A 26,787-nucleotide genomic window follows, 5' to 3' on the forward strand; every position below is an offset into this window, starting at 1 on the left:
TTTTTAACCTGCCCCTTTTTAACTTGTTTCAGAAGATTTACTGAATCCGAATTATTTGTTGCTGCCTTTAAAATTGCTGTCCTGCTGAATTATTTTTTTTCTGCATAAAATTGGAAAGAAACCAGACGAGCTTCATGTGACGAGGAGTATGACACGGAGTATTTTAAATTAATGGTGCTGCGTTAGCCACACAGATGCACATAAATTACAGCAGGAGCTGAAAGTGTTCATTTTTGAAAAATATTGCTACAGTGAATGTTGGTAGCTCTTGGCTTGTGATTCTTCCTTTTTAACTGGATAGTACCAATAATGTGAGGATATCTCCAAGTCTGTGACAAGTTTCTGTCTGCACTTGTATGTTACTTGTTTGGGCCAGGCCATCATTGGTGGTATAGGGAAAGGGAGGATTGAGTGAGAGGCTAGCTGCTTGCCCAGAGGAAGGGAAAATGGAGGCTAATCTACCCTGGGTCGTTCTCCTATTCTTTCTACTAGCTGGTTACAGCAGGAAATTGGCAGAGGCTTGACAGTATATCTCCTCTCCGAGCCCCCCCCCCCCGCGCCCCAAGTCATTCTGGGATTGAAAGTGGATAAACCCACGGTCGGGGGTGGGGGGACAGGAGAAAGTAATCTTTATAAAAGGACAAAACTGTTGGAAAATGCTGTGGCTCTCTGAAAAAAGCTACTTCGCAGGGGATATTCAGAACCATCATAATTATTTAAAGCCTGTTTGTGCACATCAACGTTGGGGGCTGTCGGTGCTGGGAAATTAAACACTTTCCTATTTCAGGCAACATGTCAGCATAGCTTGCTGTGTGTAAATTGGCTGCTGTGTTTCCTACATTACAACAGTGACTACACTTCAAAAGTATTTAATTGGCTGTAAAGTGTTTTGGGACATCCTGAGGTAATGAAAAATGCTATATAAATACTTCAGAGAAATGAACACGTAATCTAGGCTGACATTCCAGTGCAGTACTGAGGGAGTGCTGCACTGTCGGAGGTGCCGTCGCAGGTAGACATGAAAGATCCGATGGCACGAGTCGAAGAAAAGCAGGGGCGTTCTCCCCGGTGTCCTGGCCATCGTTTATCCATTAACTAACATCACAAAAAACATTTAATTGGTCATTTATCTCATTGCTGTTTGTGGGACCTTAGGCGTAAATTGGCTGCCATGTTTTCCTACATATCAAAAGTACTTCATCCTTCCTTTTTTTCCATCCTTCCTTTCCTCTTTCTTTCCATCCCTCCTTCGGTTTATTTTAGAAGGGTACTGTACGGAGCTATTTTTCTTTAAAAGAAATCTACTCCCGAAGGATGTCTAGAGTAGCAGCACTTAAAACTAAATACTCCAAAAAGAAGCATATGTGACAAGCTGATGAAACCCCGTCTGTAACTTGCACTGTTAAACATAATGATTTTTCAGCATGGTCTCCCAAACATCCAAAATGTACAGTGAGCTCAATCTGCCCACACATCATGCATGACATCAGTTGAATAAATTTTCTAACACTGCTATAAATGCAGTCTCCATGACAAACCTGTGATGTAAATCTTTGATTGCTTCATAGCTGGGTTGTGGAAAATTGCAGAGTTTAAACCGCGTTTGATACTTTAGGAATTGTTCTGAGGGAGTTCTCGGGAATTTGAAGGACGGCTATTAGGTTTATCTGGAAATCTGGGAATATCCCAAGAAAATAGCTGCAATGAAACCAAAAATATTATACAGTAGTCAGCACAGATCAAAAAAGGGGAGGTCATGCTTCACCAACCTTATTGAATTCTTTGAAGAAGTAACAAAGGGTAATGCAGTGGGTGTAATATATTTGGATTTTCAAAAGACCTTCGATAAGGTACTGCATAGTAGACTCATGACTAAAGTCAGAGCTTGTGAAATCGGGACAAGTAGCAGAAGGAATTGCAAGCTGGCTACAAAATAGGGAACAAAAAGAGTAGGGGTTAAGGGTAGCTTAAGAGCAGGTCAGAGGCTGGGTATTCTGCAGTGGGTGACTCACCTCCTGACACCCCAAAGCCTTTCCACCATCTACAAGGCACAAGTCAGGAGTGTGATGGAATACTCTCCACTTGCTTGGATGAGTGCAGCTCCAGCAACACTCAAGAAGCTCGACACCATCCAAGATAAAGCAGCCCACTTGATTGGCACCCCATCCACCACCTTAAACATTCACACTCTCCACCACCAGCGCACCCTGGCTGCAATGTGTACCATTCACAAGATGCACTGCAGCAACTCACCAAGGCTTCTTTGACAGCACCTCCCAAACCTGCGACCTTTACCACCTAGAAGGACAAGGGCAGCGGGTACATGGGAACACCACCACCTGCATGGTCCCCTCCAAGTCACACACCATCCTGACTTGGAAATATATCTCCGTTCCTTCATCGCTGGGTCAAAATCCTGGAACTCCCTACCTAACAGCACTGTGGGAGAACCTTCACATGGACTGTAGTAGCTGAAGAAGGCGGCTCACCACCACCACCACCTTCTTGAGGGCAATTAGGGATGGGCAATAAATGCTGGCCTTACCAGCGCGCCCACCTCTCATGAATGAGTTTTAAAAAAAGCTACTCAGACTGGCGATAGGTGGGAAGTGGTGTTCCACAGGGATCGGTGCTGGGACCATTGTTGTGCACATTTTACAATTTGGTCTCAGGAATTGGAAGTACTATTTCAAAGTTTGCGGACGACATCAAATTGGAGGGGTATTAATATTGAGGAAGACTGTGACAAAGTACAAGAAAACATTAATAAACCTGCAGAATGGGAGTGTAATTGGCAAGCGAATATCAGTATGGATAAGTGTGAAGTGGTGCATTTTGGTAGGAAGAATAAGGAGGCCACATACTACTTGGATAATAAGAATCTAAATGAGGTAGAGGAGCAAAGGGATCTAGGGATACTGATACACAAATCACTAAAAGTAGTCATACAGGTTAATAAAGCCATTTAAAAAAAACAAGCACTGGGGTTCATTTCTAGAGGGATAGATTTGAAAAGCAGTGAAGTTATGTTAAACTTGTATAGAACCTTGGTTAGTCCACACTTGGATTACTGTGCACAGTTCTGGTCTCCATATTATTAAAAAAAAGATGTAGAGGCACTGGAGAAGTTGCAAAAAAAATTCACAAGGATGATACCAGAACTGAGAGGATATATTTATCAGAAAAGGCTGAACAGGCTGGGGCTGTTTTCTCTGGAAAAGAGAAGACTGAAGGGGTGACCTGATAGAGATCTTTAAGATTATGAAGGGGTTTGATAAGGTAGACGTAGAGAAAATGTTTCCACTTGTGGGGGAGTCAGAAACTAAAGATCATAAATATAAGATAGTCACTAATAAATCCAACGGGGAATTCAGGAGAAACTCCTTTACCCAAAGAGTGGCACGAGTGTGGAACTTTCTACCATAGGGAGTATTTGAGGCAAATAGCGTAGATACATTTAAGGGGAAGCTAGATAAACACATGAGGGAGAAAGGAATAGAAGGATATGCTGACAGGGTTAGATGAATTATATCAGCCATGATATAATTGAATGGCAGAACAGGCTCGAGGCCTACTCCTGTTCCTACGTAGATCCGGGTTGCTATTGCAGTGCAGTCCATATGTCGCACGGGACGAACCGAACCGTGGCAATGACAAACCGAAGCAATGGAGCTTCCATAAAAAGGGAGAGCAAGTCAGCCCAAGGATGTTTACACCATCGTCCTCTTTTGGGCAGCTCAAAGCAGTAAAAACAGGGGGTAGGACACCAACCCTCTTGGCTCAGGGAATGGTGCAAACTGACCTTATCGGCGGAGGAGGGGGGTGGGGGGAATTCTTCAGGAAAAGCAAATTACATTTATCCACGATTGTATCTGGATAGGTGGTGTATGAATATCTCGTTACGCAAGGGAATAAAGATCAAATGGAAAAATACAGACATAGATCATCAAATACTGCACTCACGCTATGGTTTCTGTCTCGGGACCACAAATATGTTCTTTGCAGAAGAATGTAACTGGTCAGAATTAAACAGGGTTAAATTAGTATCCAAGAGTTTCAGTTCTTTGCTTTGGGTGGTTAGAGAAATTGCATAGTTTCTTCTGCTTCCTTGGTTCACCTATGGATAGTTGCCTCAATCAGGCAATTAAACTGGGGGAAGTCCATGACAATGCAAACTGTATATGATTGGTAGGAAGGAACAGGCACAAATCAGCTTAACAGTCTTATCTGTTCCTTGTTTTGCATAAAGTTCTTTAAAACAGCACAGAAACAGGCCATTCAACCCAACTGGTCTATGCTTCATACAAGCCTCCTCCCATCCCACTTCATCTAACCCTATCAGCATATCCTTCTATTCCTTTCTCCCTCATGTGTTTATCTAGCTTCCCCTTAAATGTATCTACGCTATTTGCCTCAACTACTCCCTATGGTAGCAAGTTCCACACTCGTGCCACTCTTTGGGTAAAGAAGTTTCTCCTGAATTCCCCGTTGGATTTATTAGTGACTGTCTTATATTTATGACCTTTACTTTCTGACACCCCCACAAGTGGAAACATTTTCTCTACGTCTACCTTATCAAACCCCTTCATAATCTTAAAGATCTCTATTTACCCACCTTGGTTCCATATTCCTTAATACTCTTACATAGAAAAAAATCTATCAATCTCAGTTTTGGCATTTTCAATTGACCCCCAGCCTCAACAGCTATTTGGGGGAGAGAGCTTCAGATTTCCACTACCCGTTGTGTGCAGACTTTTATCCTGACATCACCCCTGAATGACCTAGCTCTAATTTTAAGGTTAGACCTAATCCATTCCCTCTCTCTAACCTCCTCCAGCCTTCAACTCTTCGAGATTTCTGTGCTCCTTCAATTCTGGCCTCTTGCACATCCCTGATTTTCATCGCTCCACCATTGGCAGCCGTGCCTTCAGCTGTCTAGGTCCTAAGCTCTGGAATTCCCTTCCTAAACCTCTCCACCTCTCTACCTCTCTCTCCTTTAAGACGCTCCTTAAAACTTACCACTTTGACCAAGCTTTTGGTCACCTGTCCTAATACCTCATGATGTGGTGCGGTGTCGAATTCTGTTTAATAACGCTCCTGTGGAACGCCTTGGGATGTTTTGCTACATTAAAGGCGCTATATACATGCAAGTTGTTGTTGTGTAACTCAGCGATAGTGTGAGCTTCAACTATTATTTGTAGGGTTTCACTGAGAAGGCGACTGGGATAGGGGACATGCTCCCACATCACTGGCAGTATTACTAGTCAATTGACCACTGGGAGGCACATGACAGATCATGCAATGGCCAGCCCCTGACTTTGTTTCCAATGGCATGTTGAGCCTGGGATCTGAGAGCTGGGAGTTAAGTCTACATTCCAACTACTCTGGTGATACTCACTGGCACTGCAATACAGTATGCCACTGTCCTGTCCCCGCCATGCACCCTTTCTACATTGTCTTGTTTGTTTTATTTTATTACGTGTACTTTTGGGTCGATTTGCCAGCTAGCCTTTGGGTTTGTTTGGAGTCTTTGAAATTTGATTAGCCTGCACTTGCCCACTTTCAGAATTTCGAGATTTGGCGAGAGTTGGTAACCACCAGTAAAATTGTACTTAAAAAAAAATAATAAAAAATTGAAGCTTTAAAAGAATTACCTTCTGGAACTGTTGTGGAATGCAGCCGAAAAGAGAGAAGGCACTTCCTCATCATGAGAGAAAAACACGGGCAGAATTGATTTAGGTCCTCCTTGTGCAGAATCTTGTGTCAACCCCCAAGTTGAGCATTGGTCTGTGACGTGGCGAGATTTAAAAGACGGGTGTACAAAAACAGCAGAAAGTTGCTGCAAATTCAAGGTTTTGAAAGCAATATTTCCTTTGTTCATCTAGAAATAACACCTTGATAAGTTGCTATGTGAACATAGCTTTATGTTCAGGTTTTTTTGAAGTAAGTTTTTCTATCTTTCTCATGAGTAGAACTTGTTCCCCCTGACATGGAAATGCTAACTTTGTAGAATTTCCCTTGCAGACAAAGTTTGACCCAGGGGCGAACGATTACTCCAGTTGTAGTACTCAGCACACTGGCTTTTATTTATACCAGTACCATGTTTTCAATCAAATCGATATGTCTGATGTAGAGATGACTGTTAAAATGGAAAATCTCACTTCTTAAACTGATTAAACGAACATTATGACTCGGGTCTTTTAAAGTTGGTTTGTTTCTCTCGTTCTCTCTCATTCTCTCTCTCTCTTTCATTTGTTCTTTTCTTTCGCTCTCTTTTCCTTTCACTTCTCGCTCTTTCTGTTGCTCTTTCTCATTTGCGCTCTTGCGCGTTCGTTCGTTCCCTCACTTCCTTTCCCACCCCCCCTCAAATCTCTGCTGTATTTTCTTTTGTTCTCAGCATTAACCAACCAAGTAAATCAACTCGAGCCTTAATATGGATACCCAAAGAGGCACAGGGGGGGAAAAAAAGTAACAGGTCGGATTAAATACAAACTTCAGTTTAATGAATGACATCCTTCTATTTTTTTACGTGTTATCTCAATCAGAAAACATTCAGTTTTGAAAGAAGTGAGGCGACCCCAGCAGTAATGTCGAAAACTGCATGGATCGGCTTAGTGTCGCCAGAGATGGCCATCAAACATGTTAATGGCATGCAGTATTTTGAACATAAAGACTAAAAACCTTTAAAAGCTAAGCTGGTTTATTTTTAACCTGTATTTAGTGACATTAAAATTACAGCTTGTGGTTTTAAAAACTTCTGGAATTCCCTGCACAAAAAACTTCACAAAGATGGTACAACAACTGATTTGGTGGAAAGAAAAACTTGAATTCATATTGTGCCTTTCACGACCTCAGGTCTTCCCAAAACGCCTTACAACCAATGAAGGACTTCTGAAGTGTAGTCGTTGTTGTGATGTAGAAAACGTGACAGCCAGTTTGCGCATAGCATGGTCCCACAAACAGCAATTGGATAATGATTAGATAGTCTGTGTTTTAGTGATGTTGGTTGAGGGATAAATATTGGCCAGGACACCAGGGAGAACTCCCCTGCTGCTCTTTAAAATAATGCCGTGGGATCTTTTACGTCCACCTCAGACGGGGCCTTGGTTTAGTGTCTCATCCTTACCTTAGAATAAGGATTTGGGTTTTGAGCTGGCTTCCTACCCAACCTCCTGGTTGAGGAATGTTGTGTGATGTAAGAACCACCTTGTTCTTTAGAAACAAAATACTAATAATGGATTAAACTTCAAAATATGCCTTTCCACATTTCTTTCAAGAATTGCATATCTACTGCCGGCTGCCCACCTTGAACCCTCTGTAAACTTGAGCTCGTCCAATACTCTGCACCATCCCATTCACGCACCACCCTTGTGCTCGCTGACCTACATTGGTTCCCGAACCTCAATTTTAAAATTTTTCTTCTTATTTTCAAATCCCCCACCATGGCCTCACCTCTCCCTATCTCTGTAACCTCCTCCATCCCTAGAATACTCCAAGATCTCTGCGCTCCTCCACTATTGGCGGCTGTGTCTTCAGCCGCCCAGGCCCTAAACTCAGGAATTCCCTCCCTAAACATCTCCACCTCTCTACGTCTCTTCTTTAAGACCCTCCTTAAAACCTACCTCTTTGACCAAGCTTTTGGTCACCTGTCCTAACAGGTCTCCTAATGTGGAACAGTGTCAAATTTTGACCAGTTACACTCCTGTGAAGCTTGGGAAGTTGTACTACCTTAAAGGCGCTATGTAAATGCAAGTTGTTATTGAGTGAAATAGTCTGTCAAGTCCACTAGCAACCTGACTTTTGTTTGCATGTTCTGCAGCTCGTTGCCGTGTATGAAGAGCAGGAGGCGCCCCGTGTGGATGAAGTCGCCAATGGCAGTCTGATGGACAGGCATAGCCCGGACACGTTCGAGAGCGAGCTGGCAGCTCAGCTTGCGGCTTTCCAGCCCATTACAGGAGAAATCGTAGTCACCTCCTCGGCACTGAAAGCCAGTGAGTAGATATTAGCTTTGTTTACATTTATGAAGTGGAATGATTTCAGATTAACCGGTACTAAATAACTCCTCACTTCGACTGGATATTGTGTGTGTGTGTATATATATCCCTGTTACTAATGGTATCCTATTGATAGTCAGCCACAAACTTGAACAATGGCTACTTGTCCAAGGTACCAGAGGTGTCAGTGCCTGTTGCACCCTACTGTAGTAAGAACCGCTACCTTCAGCAGAGGAGGAATTGGAAATTAAAAAAAACAGAAAGGTGGGTGCACAATTTATTCATCATCCTGTTTTGGAAGATGTGGACTCCATCATATCGACAGTTATTCCCTTCTCTTGTAAAATCAAGACTTTCAGGATCAGGTCCCTGGTAACTTGCAGTCTTGCTGTCTACATTGGATATCAGAGAGGGAAGAAAAGGAGCATCTGGGCCACATTAACGTTTCACAATCTCTCCAGAGCACTTGGTTTATCTACGTAAAGAAAACACAGGTCGACTAATGAATAAGAAGGAAAGCAGCAAGTTAAAGCTCACATTGTTTTCCGTGGGAGTGTGAACTGACCTTTGACTGTCCATGAAGATCAGTGGAAATTTCCAGCGTTGATTTGTGAAAAAACAAAATGTCGCCCCATTTTTGTGTTTATCACCCCTTTATTCACTGTTTGTTTTAATAGCTGTAAACCATACATTGCTTTAAAAACATATCCAATTGCTGCCTCAGCTTTGCAGTGACCACAAAGAGTTTGATTTTAAACTTGGATATTCGAGCCATAACGTCTACAGCTTATATTTAGGAGGGATTGTCTGGTAAGCACAAGGTGAAAATTCTATGGGTAACGTTGAAAATAGATGTTATGTTACATTCATTTTGATTTTGAACATGCCATAATTTTAGGGATGGGCAATAAATGTCGGTCTTGGCAGCGACGCCCGCATCCAGAGAATGAACAAAGAAAAATGCAATAGAAGGAACTAAGCTGTATCAAAAGCAAAAATACTGCGGATGCTGGAAGTCTGAAATAAAAACAGAAAATGCTGGAGAAACTCAGAGTTCTGACGAAAGATCCTCTATTTCAAACGTTAACTCTGTTTCTTTCTCCATAGATGCCGCCTCACTTGCTGAACTAAGCTGTATGCTCACTTTCGGGGCATCAGAATAACTTTTGTGCGGCAGAGAATTTGCAAAAAATGCACTAATTGGTGTTGATAAATGCATCTCTAGGGTTGCCAACTCTGGTTCAGACATATTCCTGGAGGTTTCATTGAATGACCTCTCGCCTCCAACCTCCCCGCCCTCACGCTCTTTCCCCACCCCCCCTCCCCCCATTGGTCGCCCGACATGTCCATCCTTGTGTCTCACTGCTTTCTCACCCCAATTGGAAAACGAACAGACTCTTCATAACCCGATTAGATGATTCTTGACAGTCAGTGAAACAGCCTTTTTCCCATGTCCAGTATTTTTATAACTAAGAAATGAAAGTTTTCAAAGAAAATGGGGGAAAATATTCCTATCATTTTTCTCCTGGGTTACTCACAGCAGTGTCCTGGAGATTAACCTTTAATTCCTGGAGGCTCCAGAGCAATCCTGGAGGGTTAGCAACTCAAGACATCACATGGTGTTAGGCTGAGTCAGAGATCGGGAAGTCTCCAGGTTATCTGTGCTCGGTGTATTTGAGTTAGGGCAGCAGTGAGGCCCATCACAGTTGGTTTCATTTATCTGCAAGGTGGAGTCTGCAAGGGTTCTGCTCCTGATTTTTTTTTGGTACATGTACCTTGGGTGAGGGTAGAATCAGAGTTGACTCTGATGTCCCCCATTGGTTGTAGACTCTGCTGACAGTCTATAGATTTCTGCACCAAAAAATAGCTACTTCAACAAGCTACCAATTTGTTAGGGTGAGATGAGGCTCGTGTGGAGCATAGACCTGTTGGGCTGAATGGCCTGTTTTTGCGCTGTAAATACTATGTTTAAAAAAACCCACACAAACGGTTGTCCTTTTTATAGTTCTAAAATAAATTATTAAAAGAAGCAAATCATTTTGTACTTAGGCATAAATGTAACTTTTTCTTAGAAAAAAAATGAACTTATTCTTAAATGGAATAGAAAACAGTATTAAATATTGTTAGCAATGTTTTCTATTGGTGTTCGACTTCAGCGAAGAGAGCATAGGATGACCTTCGAGGAGTTCAGTTTAAGAAAATAAATCAATAAACTCACTATGTAAATGTGTCACAGAAGACTGGTTGCCCATATGAGTCCTTGTGTGAACCAAGATTTGTACTATTTTCAACAAGCAATATTCAGAAACTAAAACTAGCTGAGACTGTTATTACTTCTCTTGTGATTGAAAAATCTGTTGGCGGACAGAGCAGATTTTTTAAAGTTATATTAACCCACGTGTTAACAACTTGCCATTTATATAGTGGCTATAATGTAGTAAAACATCCCAAGGCGCTTCATAGGAGTGTATCTGGACAAAATTTGACACTGAGCCACATGAAATATTTGGACCAAAAGTTTGGTCCAGGAGGTAGAGAGGTGGAGAGGTTTAAGGAGGGAATTCCAGAGCTTAGGGTCTGGGCAGCTGAAGGCATGGCCGCCAATGATGGGGCGAAGGAAATCGGGGATGCGCAAGAGACCGGAATTGGATGAACACAGATCTTGGAGGGTTGTAGGGCTGGAGGGAGGGGTGGGGCTATGGAGGGATTTGGAAACAAGGATGAGAATTTTAAAATCGTGTTAAGTATTAAACCTGCTCAGCATGACAGGTCAGTGAGTTGTTGCTACTGTGATGCACCGTGCTGCAGGCTGATAGAATATGAGCTTGTACTGGTATTGCTCCACACAGGAAGCTCTTGATTTGTTGTTGGCAAGGATGCCATCCAGAACATGATGCTTCTCCAAAAGGAAGGATGAGCTCCCCTAAGGGCTTTCCTCTGTTAATTATGTATAGCAACATAGCTGGTGTCACATTTCTGAATAGGGTTTGCCAACTCTCCAGGATTGTCCTGGAGTCTGCAGGAATTAATGAATCTGCAGGACACCGCTGCAAGCAACTGAGGAGAAAAATCATAGGGGCATTAAAACAAACCTTTTTGTTTTCATTTTCTTTGAACACTTTTGTTTATTAGTTATAAAAATATTGAAAATAGGGGAAAAATGGTTGTTTTGCCTGATAGTCAAAAACCATTCAATCGGCTTTCCAATTGGCATGGGTGGGTGGGGTGCTGTGAGGATGGATGTGTTGTGACCAATGCTGGGAGTGTGGGGGAGGGGCAATTGAACACTGGAGCTGACATGATGAAACCTCCAGGGATACATACAACCAAAGTTGGCAACCCTATTTATCAATAGGAAACAAAGGAAATTCCTCCTCTCAATCCCCAAGCCGCTCTCTTTCCCCCCCCCCCCCCCCCCGCCCCACCCCACAAAAAGTGAGTGTCCTAGGGCACTTTTATAAGTCCAGCAGGTTTGTTTTAGAGCTGCGTTAAATTCCTTCCTCTGGATGGAGACATTGGCAGTTGATACAGGGAAGAGTATTAAGCTACCTTAAACCAATGATTCCCATGGGGAAAGGAGGAAGAGGGAAGACTTTGGGGAACCAGTAGAAGGTTGAGATAAAGGAGAACAAGATTAAGAGCAGGCAGGGAGTGAGTAGGTAGAACAGGAATGGGAGGCTTTCGATGTGTTGAACGTGCTGTTACATAGAGCATGCAGTTGTTGAATAGCAGTTATGATGTGTGCAGGTTTTATGGGTTTGTGATCATAGACAAAAGGTGCACATGACCTGGGTTAGCTCAGTACTTCGCCTGAACCATCTTAAAAAAAAATCAATATATTAATTCGTTAAAAATATTTTGATTACTATTATTGTCCCAATTATGTTTCACTTTTCATTGAGACCGTGCGTGTGGTCACGTGCCTCTTCGAAACATGTTCTGGCTCCTCTTGAGGCATATTAAACAAGTTCAGATCCTCGGTTGAAATGTTGTTCGCCGCAGTGGAAAAAAAAATTGTCATTATTTATAATCCACTAAAATAACTGTCCTATTACAGCTCCATCAGCTTTCCAAGTGCAGATTTTCAGTCGAAAATTTGAAACATTGTCTAGCGCATAGAGAGCCCAAACTTGTAATTTGGCAAGTGTTGTACATGCGAATAACTGGGTTTTTATTTAAATACATTTTGGCAAAACACTCCCTGCATTCCTTTTTGTGAAGAGCATGTAATTTTTTAATGTTTTCTTAAGTGTCAGTATGTTGTGCCTCAGAATTTTTGAAGTGCTTATTCTTTTTAAAAAAAAAATAGTTTCCTAATTTCCTTCTATTTTTCTGGTGCATTGATGCACTGTATTTTGTGGGTATAAACATACAGTTTGCTGCTGTATAATTTGTAAAATGCATCAAATAGGCTTTCTTTTGAATCTGCCAGACTTCCAACTGTGTTTTCTCTTCAGAAGATCTGAAGTGCCTTTGCTTTTTCATTTGTCGAGCACTTAATGATTTGAGGACTACCAAAAGGGCTTTTGTACCTTGGCGTAAAAGATTGGGGGGGCGGGGTGGGAGGAAGTATGGGGTTCGAATGTTTTCATTATAACTACAACCTGCACATGTATAGTGCTTTTAATGCGATACAATGTCCTCAACCGCTTCACAGAGGCGAAAATGACTGGTCACTGAGCAGTGATGGGAGGAGGATTAAGGGTGAGATAAGGCAAGGGAGGTTTTGAGGCTTTTGAAAGAAGCGGGGTGGGGGGGGAAAGAGGGATTTAGGTAGAATGCCCCACAATGTTTGGTCGAAATGGCTGTAGGCTCTGGCACCGGCGATGAAGTGGAGAGAGGATGGATGCAAAGGAGGCCAGAGTTGGAAGGGGAGGGGAAGGTGTGCAGGGCATGGGGATGGGTGAGGTTGTGGAAGTAGCGAGTGGAAGGATTTGTAGGTGGAAGGACAAGTACTTTGAAATTGATACATAGGAGGATAGAAAGCCAGGAAAGTTTAGTGAGCACAAGAGTGATGGGGAATTGCCACTTGATGTGAGCGGCAGAGTTTAGGGGTGAATTGCAGTTTGTGGATGGCAGTACGCAGGAGGCAGACATGGAGAGCATTGAAGTAATTGAGTCTAGAGGTGACAAAAGGCGTGGATAAGTGACAACGGGGAATTGAGGGGGCCGAAAAAGAAAGAAAGATTTGCATTCACAAAGCACCTTTCACAACTTCAGGATGTCCCAAAACTCTTTACACTTCAAAAAGTGCTTCACTGGCTGTAGTCACTGTCGTAACGTAGGAAACGTGGCAGCCAATTTGCGCACAGCAAAGTCTCACAGACAGCGTGATGACCAGATGATCTGTTTTTAGTGATATTGGTTGAGGGATAAACATTGGCCACAACGCCAGGGAGAACTAATCTGCTCTCCTTCGATGGGATCGTTTAGATTCATCAGAGAGGACAGGCGAGGCCTCAATTTAACGTCTTAACCGAAAGACGGCACCTCCGACAGTACAGCACTCCCTCAGTACTACACTGGAGTGTCAGCATGGATTATATGCTCAAGTTTCGGGAGGGGGACTCAAACCCACCACCTTCTGACTAAGAGCCACGGAGGACGATTTGTTGAGGTGGTGGTTCGGTTGTAATGTTTGAAGCTGTGCTTGGGGACAAATAAGGCAGCAATTTTGTGCCATCAGGCTCATTCTGAAGGAGCCGCTAAAGAGCGCGGAGGAGCTGGGTACTAAAAGTGTGAAATTTAGGTGCCATCCACACTTTGGTCTTGATGGTGAGTCGAAGCAATTTCCTGTTCGTCGGTTAAGCAGTCGAACTGCACAGTGGTAGAGGGGTAAAGCTGGATATAGTTATCATGAGTTGAATATTTTCATTAGGGAACAGTGAATACAAGTCTCTATCACAAGGAAAATAAGCCCAGCTGAAGCTTCTACTGAAGTGTTAGATATGTTACACCTATATTTATTAGTTCGTGTGAAATGAGATCAGAAATTATTTTGAAATCCAAACTTTCAAATTCATGCAATGTTGGAATCTGTGGAAGTGATTTTTTTTCCCACAAACGTTTCATTGGTTTCTTTTTTATATTTGTTATCTCAGTGTGACTCAGGTTGTGAGGTGGATTAATTGCTTAGGGCAAACTCCTTCTTCTTAACCAGTGCGGTGCCATGGTGTGGTTTCTGCCCCCACCAACTTTTGCTTCTTCCCCCCCCCACCCTCACCAAGTTTTGGTTCTTCCTCGGTCCTTCTTTGTGAGTGGGGGGAGGGAAGATGAGTTGCTTCTTCTCACCAAAAGTAGTTGTTGCTCTGCCAATTAAGTCCTTTAATTAAAAAAAATGCAGAAGAATATCTGATTAAGAACAGGCTTGAAGATTATATAGGATATAAATATAGACATGGATGATTAACCACTCTGCAGAACTGTAATTCAAGTCCTATTGGGACCATAAAAATGTCATCAATAGAATGCTATCACTCATTGCTGAAAACTTAGTTTGTAATATTGATATCCTGGAGTTTTTGTTTTAAATTCGATTACTTTAGGTTGGGGGGAGAAAGCAGAGTGAAGTGTTGAGAGACTCTAGAGTTTTTGGCTGCAAGCTTTACCTGTGGTTAATCCTATTAGGGTGCAAATCTTTAAAAATGTAATGTTACTTGCATTTTTAATGTCATGCTGACATGAATTGCAGTGCAGGTAAACGTGACAGGTATTTTGTGCCAGTATTGTCGCACAAATAGCAATGTGAGACGGATGATCAGTTAATCTGTTTTTTTAAATGTTGCTGGGGTGATGTTTGCCAGGACAATGGTAGAGCTCCCTGCTCTTTTCTTCAAATTTATTTTTTTATTCATTCATGGGATGTGGGTGTCGCTGGCGAGGCCAGCATTTATTGCCCATCCCTAATTGCCCTTGAGAAGGTGGTGGTGAGCTGCTGCCTTGAACCGCTGCAGTCCGTGTGATGAAGGTTCTCCCACAGTGTTGTTGGGAAGGGATTTCCAGGATTTTGACCCAGCGACGATGAAGGAACGGCGATATATTTCCAAGTCGGGATAGTGTGTGACTTGGAGGGGAATGTGCAGGTGGTGGTGTTCCCTTGTGCCTGCTGCTCTTGTCCTTCTAGGTGGTAGAGGTCGCGGGTTTGGGAGGTGCTGTCGAAGAAGCCTGTAGATGGTACACACTGCAGCCACTGTGTGCCTGTGGTGAAGGGAGTGAATGTTTAGGGTGGTGAATGGGGTGCCAATCAAGTGGGCTGCTTTGTCCTGGATGGTGTCGAGCTTCTTGAGTGTTGTTGGAGCTGCACTCATCCAGGCAAGTGGAGAGTACTCCATCACACTCCTGACTTGTGCCTTGTGGATGGTGGAAAGGCTTTGTGGAGTCAGGAGGTGAGTCACTCACCACAGAATACCCAGCCTCTGACTTGCTGTTGTAGCCACAGTATTTATATGGCTGGTCCAGTTAAGCTTCTGGTCAATGGTGACCCCCAGGATGTTGATGGTGGGAGATTCGGCGATGGTAATGCCGTTGAATGTCAAGGGGAGGTGGTCATTGCCTGGCACTTGTCTGGCGCGAATGTTACTTGCTACTATCAGCCCGAGCCTGGATGTTGTCCAGGTCTTGCTGCACGTGGGCTCGGACTGCTTCATTATCTGAGGGGTTGCGAATGGAACTGAACACTGTGCAATCGTCAGCGAACATTCCCATTTCTGATCTTATGATGGAGGGAAGGTCATTGATGAAGCAGCTGAAGATGGTTGGGCCTAGGACACTGCCCTGAGGAACTCCTGCAGCAATGTCCTGGGGCTGAGATTATTGGCTTCCAACAACCACTACCATCTTCCTTTGTGCTAGGTATGACTCCAGCCACTGGAGAGTTTTCCTTCTGATTCCCATTGACTTCAATTTTATTAGGGCTCCTTGGTGCCACACTCGGTCAAATGCTGCCTTGATGTCAAGGGCAGCCCTGGGAACGTTAACATTCGAATGGAACTAACAAAGAGGCCAATGTTATGAAAGAAAACAAAGGAAAAGTGCTGGTGTCTGGAAATAGAAGTTAATTTTAGTAATTGGACATCAGGTATATTAATGATGGTACTTAGCTGTTCAGGGAGAGGCTGCTGAAAGTGCACACCCCAAGTAATGGCATCAGTGTACAAGTAAGGCAAGTGATTCAATTAGCACAAATTATGACAGGTTGGGTTTTGATAAAGTAAATGAGGAGAAACTGTTTCTACTGGCTGAAGGGCTGGTAACCAGAGGACGCCAATTTAAGGTCATTGGCAAAAGAACCAGAGGGGAGATGAGAAATTTTTTACACAGAGTTGTATGATCTGGAATGCTCTGCCTGAAAGGGCGGCGGAAGCAGATTCACTAGTAACTTTCAAAAGGGAATTGGATAAATACTTGAAAAAGAATTATTTGCAGGCTATGGAGAAAGAGCAGCGGAGTGGGACTAATTGGATAGCTCTTTCAAAAAGCTGGCACAGGTGCAATGGGCCGAATGGAGGCCTCCTGCACTGTATCATTCTATGAAATTATGGGACTGTTGCCAAGAATGTTCCTTTTGTAGGTGCTCGTATTCTGCCTTTCTCTGTCCGTAAATCATTGAAGGAAGGTTCCAGTTGGCCACCATTACAACTGTTTATACAGTCAGCATGCGCTCTGCTGTTCAAAACCGCAATTGAAGTGCCCGTGAGCGGAGCAGAGTGTTTACGGACTGCAAGAGCAGTTGTTACATTAACTAGGTTGAAACTTCTCAGTGCTGGGCTGGTGGAGAGGGTAGCATGCAACCATTTTGAAACACGCTACTGGTCCAGGAATCAGCTGTGGTTCAGTTGGTAGCACTCCCGCCTCTGAGTCAGAAGGTGGTGGGTTCAAGTTCCATTCCAGGGACTTGAGCACATAGACCAGGCTGACACTCCAGTGCTGCACTGTCGGAGATGCAGGTTTTCAGATGAGATGTCATAACGAGGCCACGTCTGCCCTCTCAGGTGGATGTGAAAGGTCCCACGGCAATATTTTGAAGAGCAGGGGAGTTCTCTCCGGTGTCTTGGCCATTATTTATCCCTCAATCAATATCACTACAAAACAGACAACTTGGTCATTATCTCATACGAACATACGAATTAAGAGCAGGAGTAGGCCATTTGGCCCCTTGAGCCTGCTCTGCCATGGCTGACCTGATCGTGACCTCAACCTTACTTTCATGTCTACGTACTATAACTTTTGACTTCCTTGTTAATCAGGAATCTATCTAACTCAGCCTTAAAAAATTCAATAACCCTGCCTCCACCGCTCTCTGGGGAGCATCTCATTGCTGTCATGTTTCCTATATGACAACAGTGACTGCACTTCAGACAATGCTTTGTGACGTTCTGAGGTCGTGAAAGGCGCTATATAAATGCAGTCTTTCTGTACTGATTAAGATACAAGCATCAGTGAGGGAAGTTGTGATAGAGGTTGAAAATCATGGACTGTGTTGTGTCACAACAAATCTCACGCTGTGTATTCACTTTGCAGATATTTGTTCCGGCTTATTTTTATTTTGCTAAGCATTCTTTTTGGGGAGGGGGGAAATGCTAAATGTGGTGAATTCAATTTTTCTTCTATAGAATTTCAGACTTTGTTTCACTAGGGTAGAGAAGAGATCAGATATCGATCCACGTGCAGAACGATAAGACAATTATCTGACTATTGATGGTCTACAGGTTTAAATAGGAGGATTTTATTTTCGTACTGTTACTGTACCCTCCAGATCAGTGTGATCATTAGTTTATCTGGAGCGCTTTTAACCTTTAAACACCATGTGGCCAGTTTTCACAAGCCTGCTGTCATGCTTACCACATTTTGGTTAAGAGAAGGATGATCATGTCAGTTATGCAACAGAGCATAACTAACACTGCAAGAAACACTTCAATAAAGCCATATTTATGGACATGTTGCATAAAAATGTCTCCCATTCTTAAAAAAAATTACAACCTGCGAAACATGCACAGGATGAAGGACTCTACCCTAAACCAACTAAACCATGTTTCACATTTACAATACTTGGTAATGTTGCACAAAAGTAATAATCTTTTGTTTTGCTGCATTTACCACCAAGTTTTTCTTATTTCCACACCCCCCGCCCCTGCTTTTTCTACCAAATTTCTCTTTCTACCTCCTCCTCCACCTCCCTCCCCCCCCAGCTACCCACTTTCTTCCTAAAGGTGTGCAGTTTCACACCTCTGATCACCCTCCTGTACTTTGCTGAAGTAGCCAATCTTTGAGCCTAGTTAGTAAGTGTCAACAGGCACCGGGAGCTAAAAGGGTTAAATTATAAGGACAGGTTGCACAGACTAGGCTTGTATTCCCTTGAATATAGAAGGTTAAGGGGGTGACCTAATTGAGGTTTTTAAGATGATTGAAGGATTTGATAGAGTGGATAGAGAGAAACTATTTCCTCTGGTGGGGGAGTCCAGAACAAGGGGGCATAACCTTAAAATTAGAGGTAGGTGGTTCAGGGGTGATGTCAGGAAGCACTTCTTCACACAAAGATTGATAGATTTTTGTTAGGTAAGGGTATTAAAGGTTACTGAACCAAGGTGAGTAAATGGAGTTAAGCTAGAGATCAACCATGTTCTAATTGAATGGCGAAACATGCTTGAGGGGTTGAATGGCCTACTCGTGTTCCTATTTTTCTTATTCTATAGGGCAGGGGCACGTGAGTAGGTCTTATAACTGAGCACAGTCATGTCCTCACGAAACATTCCATGTTTGCATTCTCTAGCATGGTTCACTGGATAATGGTCGAGAGCAGGAACCCTGGTGGATTGTTTTAAATGTATCTTTTTTTATCTTGTTGCCAATTGACATTCCTACCGCTGACCTAGCTGAGATCAGCTAACTAAGCTTGACCAGGAACCTTCTGGTTTGGATGGCTTTGCTACTGGCTTAACCAGCTAAGCCATCGGGAGAGCCGTTTCCAAATTTAAAGAGAGATTCATTCTCTGGATGTGGGTGTCGCTGGCAAGGTCAGTATTTATTGCCCATCCCTAATTGCCCTTGAGAAGGTGGTGGTGGGCCTCCGCCTTAAACTGCTGCAGTCACAGTGCTGTTAGATAGGGAGCTCCAGGATTTTGACCAAGCGACTGAGGAACAGCAATATATGTCCATGTTGGAATGGTGTGTGACTTGGAGGGGAATGTGGAGGTGGTGATGTTCCCATGCACCTCTGCCCTTGTCCGAGGTGGTGGAGGTCGCGGTTTTGGGAGATGCTGTCAAGGAAGCATTGGCGAGTTGCTGCAGTGCATCCTGTAGATAGTACACACTGCAGACAAGGTGCACCGGTGGTGGAGGGAGTGGATGTTTAAGGTGGTGGAATGTTAATAACTGATGTTGCTTGTCTATTGCATAAACAGAACTTTTTAGATCTGATCAGCCTTCATTGTTTGTGTGTTATGTGGTGAGGTCCACTTGTGGTTGAAACATAGCGTCACACTGGGATCCACATGCTATCCATTACACATTATAGGGCAGCTCCACTTAAGAGCATGCTTGTGCTGCGTATGGATTTCCTGCCATTCATTTCAGTGGCACTGAATCCCCCGATCAGGGTAAGCTGCCTCTCTCAGAAGCATGTCCTTTTCCTCCAGTTCAGGAAGTTCAGAACATCTGAGTCCGATCTGCTTAACAGTTAGACAAACTTATTTCTATCCTCTCTACCTCTTTTCCTCCACCCCCCCCCCCCCCACCATAAACCATAACTTCCTTGGGTGAAAGTAAATGTGAGCAATATCAGATTCACTGTCTGCAGTCTTCATTATATGAGGTCCTCCAGATTGTTTAAATTAACATCATCATTCACCAGCCAGAAGCCCATGCAGCCTCCTGTTCTACTCAGAAAGGGTCCTACAAAGGTTGCTTAGGGTCAAGTAATGTTTGTAGCAAGAGCATCGGTAGGAGAAGGGTTGGGAAATAAATATCAACATCTGCTTGAAGTGTGAAGTACCTTTCTCAATGAAATATAAGAAAGGAGGAAGGGATATTTTGTGGAGTAGTATTTGTATTGTAATGTGCATTTGCCTGTAATGCATCATGAAAAATCTTGTTTTTAAAAACAGGTTACACTTGGCCTTGCTGTTTCTGTACCAGTATTCCTGCTCCTGATTTGTAATCCAGCAGCCTCTCTCTTGCACCCCCCCCCCCCCCCCCCCCCCGGCCCCTGCCAAATCAGCAGTATGCATGTGCAGCCTCTGGGTAAGAATTGAATCCGACCCCAGCAGTTGAAATAGCCTGCTGGGACATGCTGTCTTTGCTCGCTAGGGAAGAATGGCCATTTGGGTTAGATACTTGGGGGCTGCCAGTGCCCATGGCTCAAACTTGGCATGGTATGTTGCTTTTGAGAGCGGAGAGAACAACTTGGGGGCAAATATTTTTTTAAATTAGGAAAATAACTTTATCAAAAACAGTGCATTCCCCCACCCCCGGCCCGAGGAAACTGAATGTTTCCAGCCAGATGGGAGCCATGAAGTGATGTTGGCCACTAATTCTAATGAATATCTACACTGACTTTGTGGGGATTGATAGCCTTTTTGTTCCTGATTGCCCATCTGAAGCTTGTGTTTAAGAGCTTTGTACGAGCTGTGTGCCCAGCATTGTTGGGACCTCCACCTGCCCTGAAACATTAGGTCTCCCCAGGATTGTGGTACAGTGTTGATTTTTTTAAAAAAAAAACCTTCTAACGTTTAGCTTATTTTAATTAACTTGGATAGAGGAGAACCAAAAAATGGGAGGTACTCTGCATTCGAAACACTTCCCCCTTAACTATCAGTCCCTCTTAAATAAATAAATCGTTCATTCCTATTTCTTCCCTCTCTTGTGGCCACTCTTTTGTGTGTGAAGGGCTTGCCACGGTCAGTAGTGACAGATGATAAACATCAAGACAAGTGAGCTCTGGTCTGTTTCAAGAATGGAGAAGTATTTACTGTGTCGCACTGCTGTCTGTGACCTATAGTATTTGGACCACACAGTTTAAAATATTCAAGAGAATAATGGATACATTGGAGTAATTATAAGGTAGTAATTTAATGAAGGGATTTGGGTGACGCTACCAGTCACAAGACTGGAGGCAGAGAGGTTAATAACCATCACTCTTAACACAAGGGGTTGTATTACTGCGTTGAAATTGCTCCAGTGTGTCTGTTTATAATGTACACTGAGAGGTTTATTTGGATAGTTTTGTTTAGTTTTTGATACATTTCTACGTGGGTGTAAACAGCAATGCCCAATGTCAGTCACACCCAACGGTTTAATGATTGTGATATCGTTGCTGCAAGTTTGTGGATATCCAGTTTGTAGCTGACTGCTGAAACATCTTGTGGCCAGAGTGTATAACTTAAAAAAAGAATTACTGTAGCAGAGTGATTAATACATTGTCTTTTTATGCCTGGGATCTGGGTTTGGAGCTAGCCCAGACTGATGAGACCATAGTCATCTCTCTATCTTACCAACCGAAGTGATGTCTAATCATTATCCAGTTTCTAACTGAAACAAGTGCATGTGCAAAAACTATGTATAATTTGACTTTGAGCTAACTGGTTAAACCAAATCACTCTGGAATAAGGGTGCTCCTTGAGGTTGACGTTGAGGTGCAATTAAATTACTTGCAGCAAAGTAAACAAAGCTTTACACTGTATCTGATCGAAATTGCACCTGATTAAATGTGAAAAGTAGAGACATTTTCAAATTTACCTGCACAAAAGTTAATGAAAAATAAAATCTCCAAAATGTTTGCTTGTGGCCCCTCATTCCATCCTGTACGGTTGACGATAATCTTTGCCAAGATGAAAAATCTACAGGAATTAAAACTGCTTTCTCCAAGTGGAAAATGGACAAGAGGACAACTGGAACCAGCTGTGGTTTCCAGTGTTTTGCTTTACTTGTTTCTTCTGAGGCTAATGTGGGTCTGTAATGCTGAAGCATAAGGTAGATCGGTAGTTCTTCCCCTTTACCCTTTCTGTGTAAGGTGTGTGGCTCTCTTTCTGTGTTCCTGTGAATTGCTGATGGAGTGGTAAGAATATGGGAAGTAATTACCACTGCTTGCCCACATAACAATAATTAGTTTTCAAAATAGTTCATTGTATGTAAAGCATGTTGGGACATTTCCCAGAGATGCTGTATAAATGCAAATTTTTTTGCCTCTTTTTCCCAAAGGACAAATAGTATTTCTTGATGGTGTGGGTTGAATTACTTTGCTGCCTCCCACTACACCCAACCTAGCAGTTGCATTTATGCCCCCATTTGTGTGCAGCAATAACATACAATGGTCGTGTGAACTTACAAGTTACAGAATAAACTGCAAATAACCCACACTTGCAGTATAATGAGATATTTTGCATTGGTACTTGGCATTCTCCTTCTTACAGGATCAATGACAAGAGGTGCAATTTAAGTATGATAGCTGAATATCCACTTCATTCTCTTTCCCACCTATTGGAAAGGCTTGCTGTTGCATGGCACTCTGACCAAGTTTGCAATTCCTTCAGTTGAGGCAGACAAGTTTAAGTCTTTTTTAAAAAAATGCTAATGGATCTGATTAGTACAGTTTACTGCAAAGACCCCATTAGGTGATTTCTTAAGCTGAGCATGTGCTCTGAAAATCCAGCTACGATTTCCTTCTAGTTATTTGGGAAGTTCTTGTAATAGCGGAACTAGAAGAGACTCCATCTGATTGTTTAAGACAGGTGGGGTAAAGGGGTGAGACTTTTGTTGATTGACATAGATTGGAGTTTAGTAAATTGTCCAATTGGCATGTGGATGGGTGGCTCAGTTGGTAGCGCTCTCACCTCTGAGTCAGAAGGTTGTGGGTTCAAGTCCCACTCCAAGAACCTGAGCACAAAATCTAGGCTGACCACTTCAGTGCAGCACTGTTGGAGGTGCTGTCTTTCTAATGAGACGTTAAACCTTTTAGGTTTGGATGTAAAAGATCCCATGGCACAATTTTGAAGAAGAGGAGGGGAGCTCTCCCTGGTGTCCTGGCAAATATTTATCTCTCAACCAACACCTCGAAACAGATTATCTGGACATTATTGCATTACTGTTTGTGGGAGCTTGCTGTGCACAAATTGGCTGCTGTGTTTCCTACATTACAACAGTGACTACACTTCAAAAGTACTTAAATGGCTGTAACGAGCTTTGGGACATCCTGAGGTCATGAAAGGGGCTATATAAATGCAAGTCTTTTTTTCTTTTAATATTTGTATGTGAGGTTCATGTTCCATGATGGTGCTGCATTCCAACCTGGGAGATGGAGGATAATCTTTTGGATCGTTAATATTCATACGTTCAAGGTAAAATCTTTAACGAAGAAAAATCCTTATCCTTTGTTTCCCCCGCCCACTGGACTTGCATGACCTCAAAACTGACTTCTTCAAATGAAACACCGCCTTAAATAAATTATAATTATGGCAATTAATTATTGCAGAATACTAATTACTGATCAGATAAACTAACCAGAAGCAGGGGAGTGATTTTTGGTGGGCATAGCGATAACAGAATGGGGGAGTGGTGGGGGGAGAGGGTGGTGGTGGTGGGAGAAGGAACGAGCAAGCCCATTTTTTAAAATGCTGCGATAAAGCTCTGGGCATTTCCGGCAATGCTTTATTGCAGGGAGCCAGGCTGAGTATCATGATGAACAAGAAGGAAAATATTCACAGCCCGAGGCAAAAGAACAGTGAAATCAGTCAGAGAAAATAACACTGCAGATCTCAATTATTTGCAGAAAGATTACATTACAGAACAAGGGTTGGTTATGTTCAGAAATTGTAAGGCTGTGACTCCCGAGACCACAGGACCATTGCTGATGCTCATTTTATGAAACTGCTAATGTACTTTAACGACACAATATGTTTTACCCCTTATGAATTTGAATGGGAAAAAAAAGCTGGTGACTTTTAATCATGTGGACTTGGTATTTTGGTTTTGTACATATAGCTTATTTTTTAAAAAATATATATTTTTCCCACATTACAACAGTGACTACACTACAAAAATAGATGTATTTCATTGGCTGTAAAGCGCTTTGGTCCATCCTGAGGTTGTGAAAGGCGCCATATAAATACAAGTTCTTTCTTTATATTTCGGTCCTAAAGATTTCCTTTCGCTTTGCCAATTTTAAAATGATCCATAAATGTAGGCAAGAGAGGTGGTCCAACAGGGTCAGGATGCTGGAAGTACATTCCTGTGGCCAAGGGGGGATGAGCCTGAACAATGGCTGACATTCAGGCTGCCAACTACAATATGTTGTATTGTACAGTGTTTTAGCTTTCTGTTCAGCACTAAATGGAATTATTCTTTACCGGATCGGAGTGGGGGGGATGTGGTGTGGCGACAGTGTACAGAAATAGGATGCCGTACTCAAACCCAACTTACAAAAGTTATGTTAAACTGGTATAGAATCTTGGTTAGATCGCACTTGGACTACTGTGTACAGTTCTGGTCTCCATATTATAACAAGGATATAGAGGCACCGGAGAAGGTGCAAAAAAAGATTTACAAGGATAATACCAGAACTGTGAGGTTATAACTATTAGGAAAGGCTGAACAGGCTGGGGCTCTTTCCTCTAGAAAAGAGAAGGCTGAGGGCTTGGATAGAGTGGATGTAGAGACGATGTTTCCACTTGTGGGGGAGTCCAAAACTTGGGGCCATAAATATAAGATAGTCACTAATAAATCCAATAGGGAATTCAGGAGAAACTTCTTTACCCAGAGAGCGGTTAGAATGTGGAGTAGTTGAGGCGAATAGCATAGATGCATTTAAAGGGAAGCTAGATAAACAAGTGAGGGAGAAAGGAATAGAAGGATATGCTGATAGGGTTAGATCCAGTAAGGTGGAAAGAGGCTTGCGTGGAGCATAAACACTGGCAGAGACTAGTTGGGCAGAATGGCCTGTTTCTGTGCTGTAATTTCTCTAATTCTGTGTAATTCTCTAGGGGAAGGGGAGGTGTGGCCTTACCTACAAATATCTGGAAGGTGATGACTCTGCCATTTATCAGTCCTGAGCTTAAAAATGTCTATAATACGAGAGACAAAACACTGTATGAGCAGGGACCATTATTCCAGGAATTGAAATAGGAAAAGTTATAAATCCCAGAGAGACTTGTGCCTAATACTGTGACTGTAACAGGATTTAAAAAAAAATATATGAAGCTTCCTCCAGGGGATAATATCTGTGCATTAGATACAGATATGGCTTTCATACCTGAAGAATGATATCAAAAGATTGTGATCTACAAAGCTGTGTCAGCAGCTCTGCTCTTGTTTTATGCTGCCTGGTGTTCTCCTGGGATGATCTCATTTAAGCACAGTCATCGCATTGCAGGATACTTGAAATTTTTGAACAGGCTATCTCCACTGGGGACCCCTGTTTGAGAGGCACCCTCACTGCGGGGGACCCCTGTTTGAGAGGCACCCTCACTGCGGGGGACCCCTGTTTGAGAGGCACCCTCACTGCGGGGGACCCCTGTTTGAGAGGCGCCCTCACTGCGGGGGACCCCTGTTTGAGAGGCGCCCTCACTGCGGGGGACCCCTGTTTGAGAGGCGCCCTCACTGCGGGGGACCCCTGTTTGAGAGGCGCTCTCACTGTGGGGGACCCCTGTTTGAGAGGCGCCCTCACTGCGGGGGACCCCTGTTTGAGAGGCGCCCTCACTGCGGGGGACCCCTGTTTGAGAGGCGCCCTCACTGCGGGGGACCCCTGTTTGAGAGGCGCCCTCACTGCGGGGGACCCCTGTTTGAGAGGCGCCCTCACTGCGGGGGACCCCTGTTTGAGAGGCGCCCTCACTGCGGGGGACCCCTGTTTGAGAGGCGCCCTCACTGCGGGGGACCCCTGTTTGGGAGGCACCCTCACTGCGGGGACCCCTGTTTGAGAGGCACCCTCACTGCGGGGGACCCCTGTTTGAGAGGCACCCTCACTGCGGGGGACCCCTGTTTGAGAGGCACCCTCACTGCGGGGGACCCCTGTTTGAGACGTGCCTCACATGGGGACTCCCTTTTAATATCACAAAGTAAGTGTAAATGAGGAAGGCCATCCGTCCAGAAAAATTGCCGGTCGTTCCTCTTTCTTCCCCCTTTCTCTTCCCCCACCCACCCACCCCCTCCTCACCACCCACCAATCATCACAGCACCTTAACTGTGTTTTAAATGATTCCAAATGACACCCACCAGATTCATTGGAAGTCCGTTCCGAGTATTGATGACTTGTTGTGGGATGAACTTCCTGGCATCGGTTCTAAATATGCTTTTTGCCAGATTGACCTCTTGCCCTCCTGTCATAATTTAACTTGAAGTGGTCTGGATTTACCTTTCCTACACCGCTTGGTATCGTATGTACCTCGATGAGGTGCCCTTCCAGCAGCCTCCTTTTGAAGGCTGAAGTGCTCAAGTTTTCCAGGCTTTTCTCGTAACTCAATTTTGACACTGGCACTCAGCCTTGTGGCTCTTCTTTGCTCTGTCAGCAGAGCTCAAATGTTTCCCATGTGTTTTGGTAACCAAAATTGGACACTGTGTGGTCTGACCAGAGCACTGTTTTGTTTCCAGTATCCCCTGACTTGTGTTCCACTGTTTTTAGCAATATAGTTCAGTATTCTATTTGCTTTGTTGGTCCCTACTCTGTAGGGACTGGACATGTTAACTGTAGAGTCTACGAACACCCAAAGAAAGAAAGACTTGCATTTATATAGTGCCTTTCACAACCTCAGGATTTCGCAAGGAGCTTTATGGCCAATGAAGTACTTTTGAAGTGTAGTCACTGTTATAA

At 43.4% G+C, this 26,787-nt stretch overlaps 1 protein-coding gene across 1 annotated transcript in view; it reads left to right on the forward strand.

The window, feature by feature from the left end:
- Positions 1–26,787, forward strand: part of LOC137323945 (partitioning defective 3 homolog B-like) — a 750,054-nt gene that overhangs the window by 192,297 nt on the left and 530,970 nt on the right. The window contains exon 3 of the mRNA XM_067988088.1: positions 7,820–7,991. Within this exon, the coding sequence (XP_067844189.1) occupies positions 7,820–7,991 (172 nt within the window). The remainder of the gene's footprint in view (positions 1–7,819; positions 7,992–26,787) is intronic.

This window comes from Heptranchias perlo, chromosome 7, assembly GCF_035084215.1.
Source record: "Heptranchias perlo isolate sHepPer1 chromosome 7, sHepPer1.hap1, whole genome shotgun sequence".
Lineage (NCBI taxonomy): Eukaryota > Metazoa > Chordata > Chondrichthyes > Hexanchiformes > Hexanchidae > Heptranchias > Heptranchias perlo.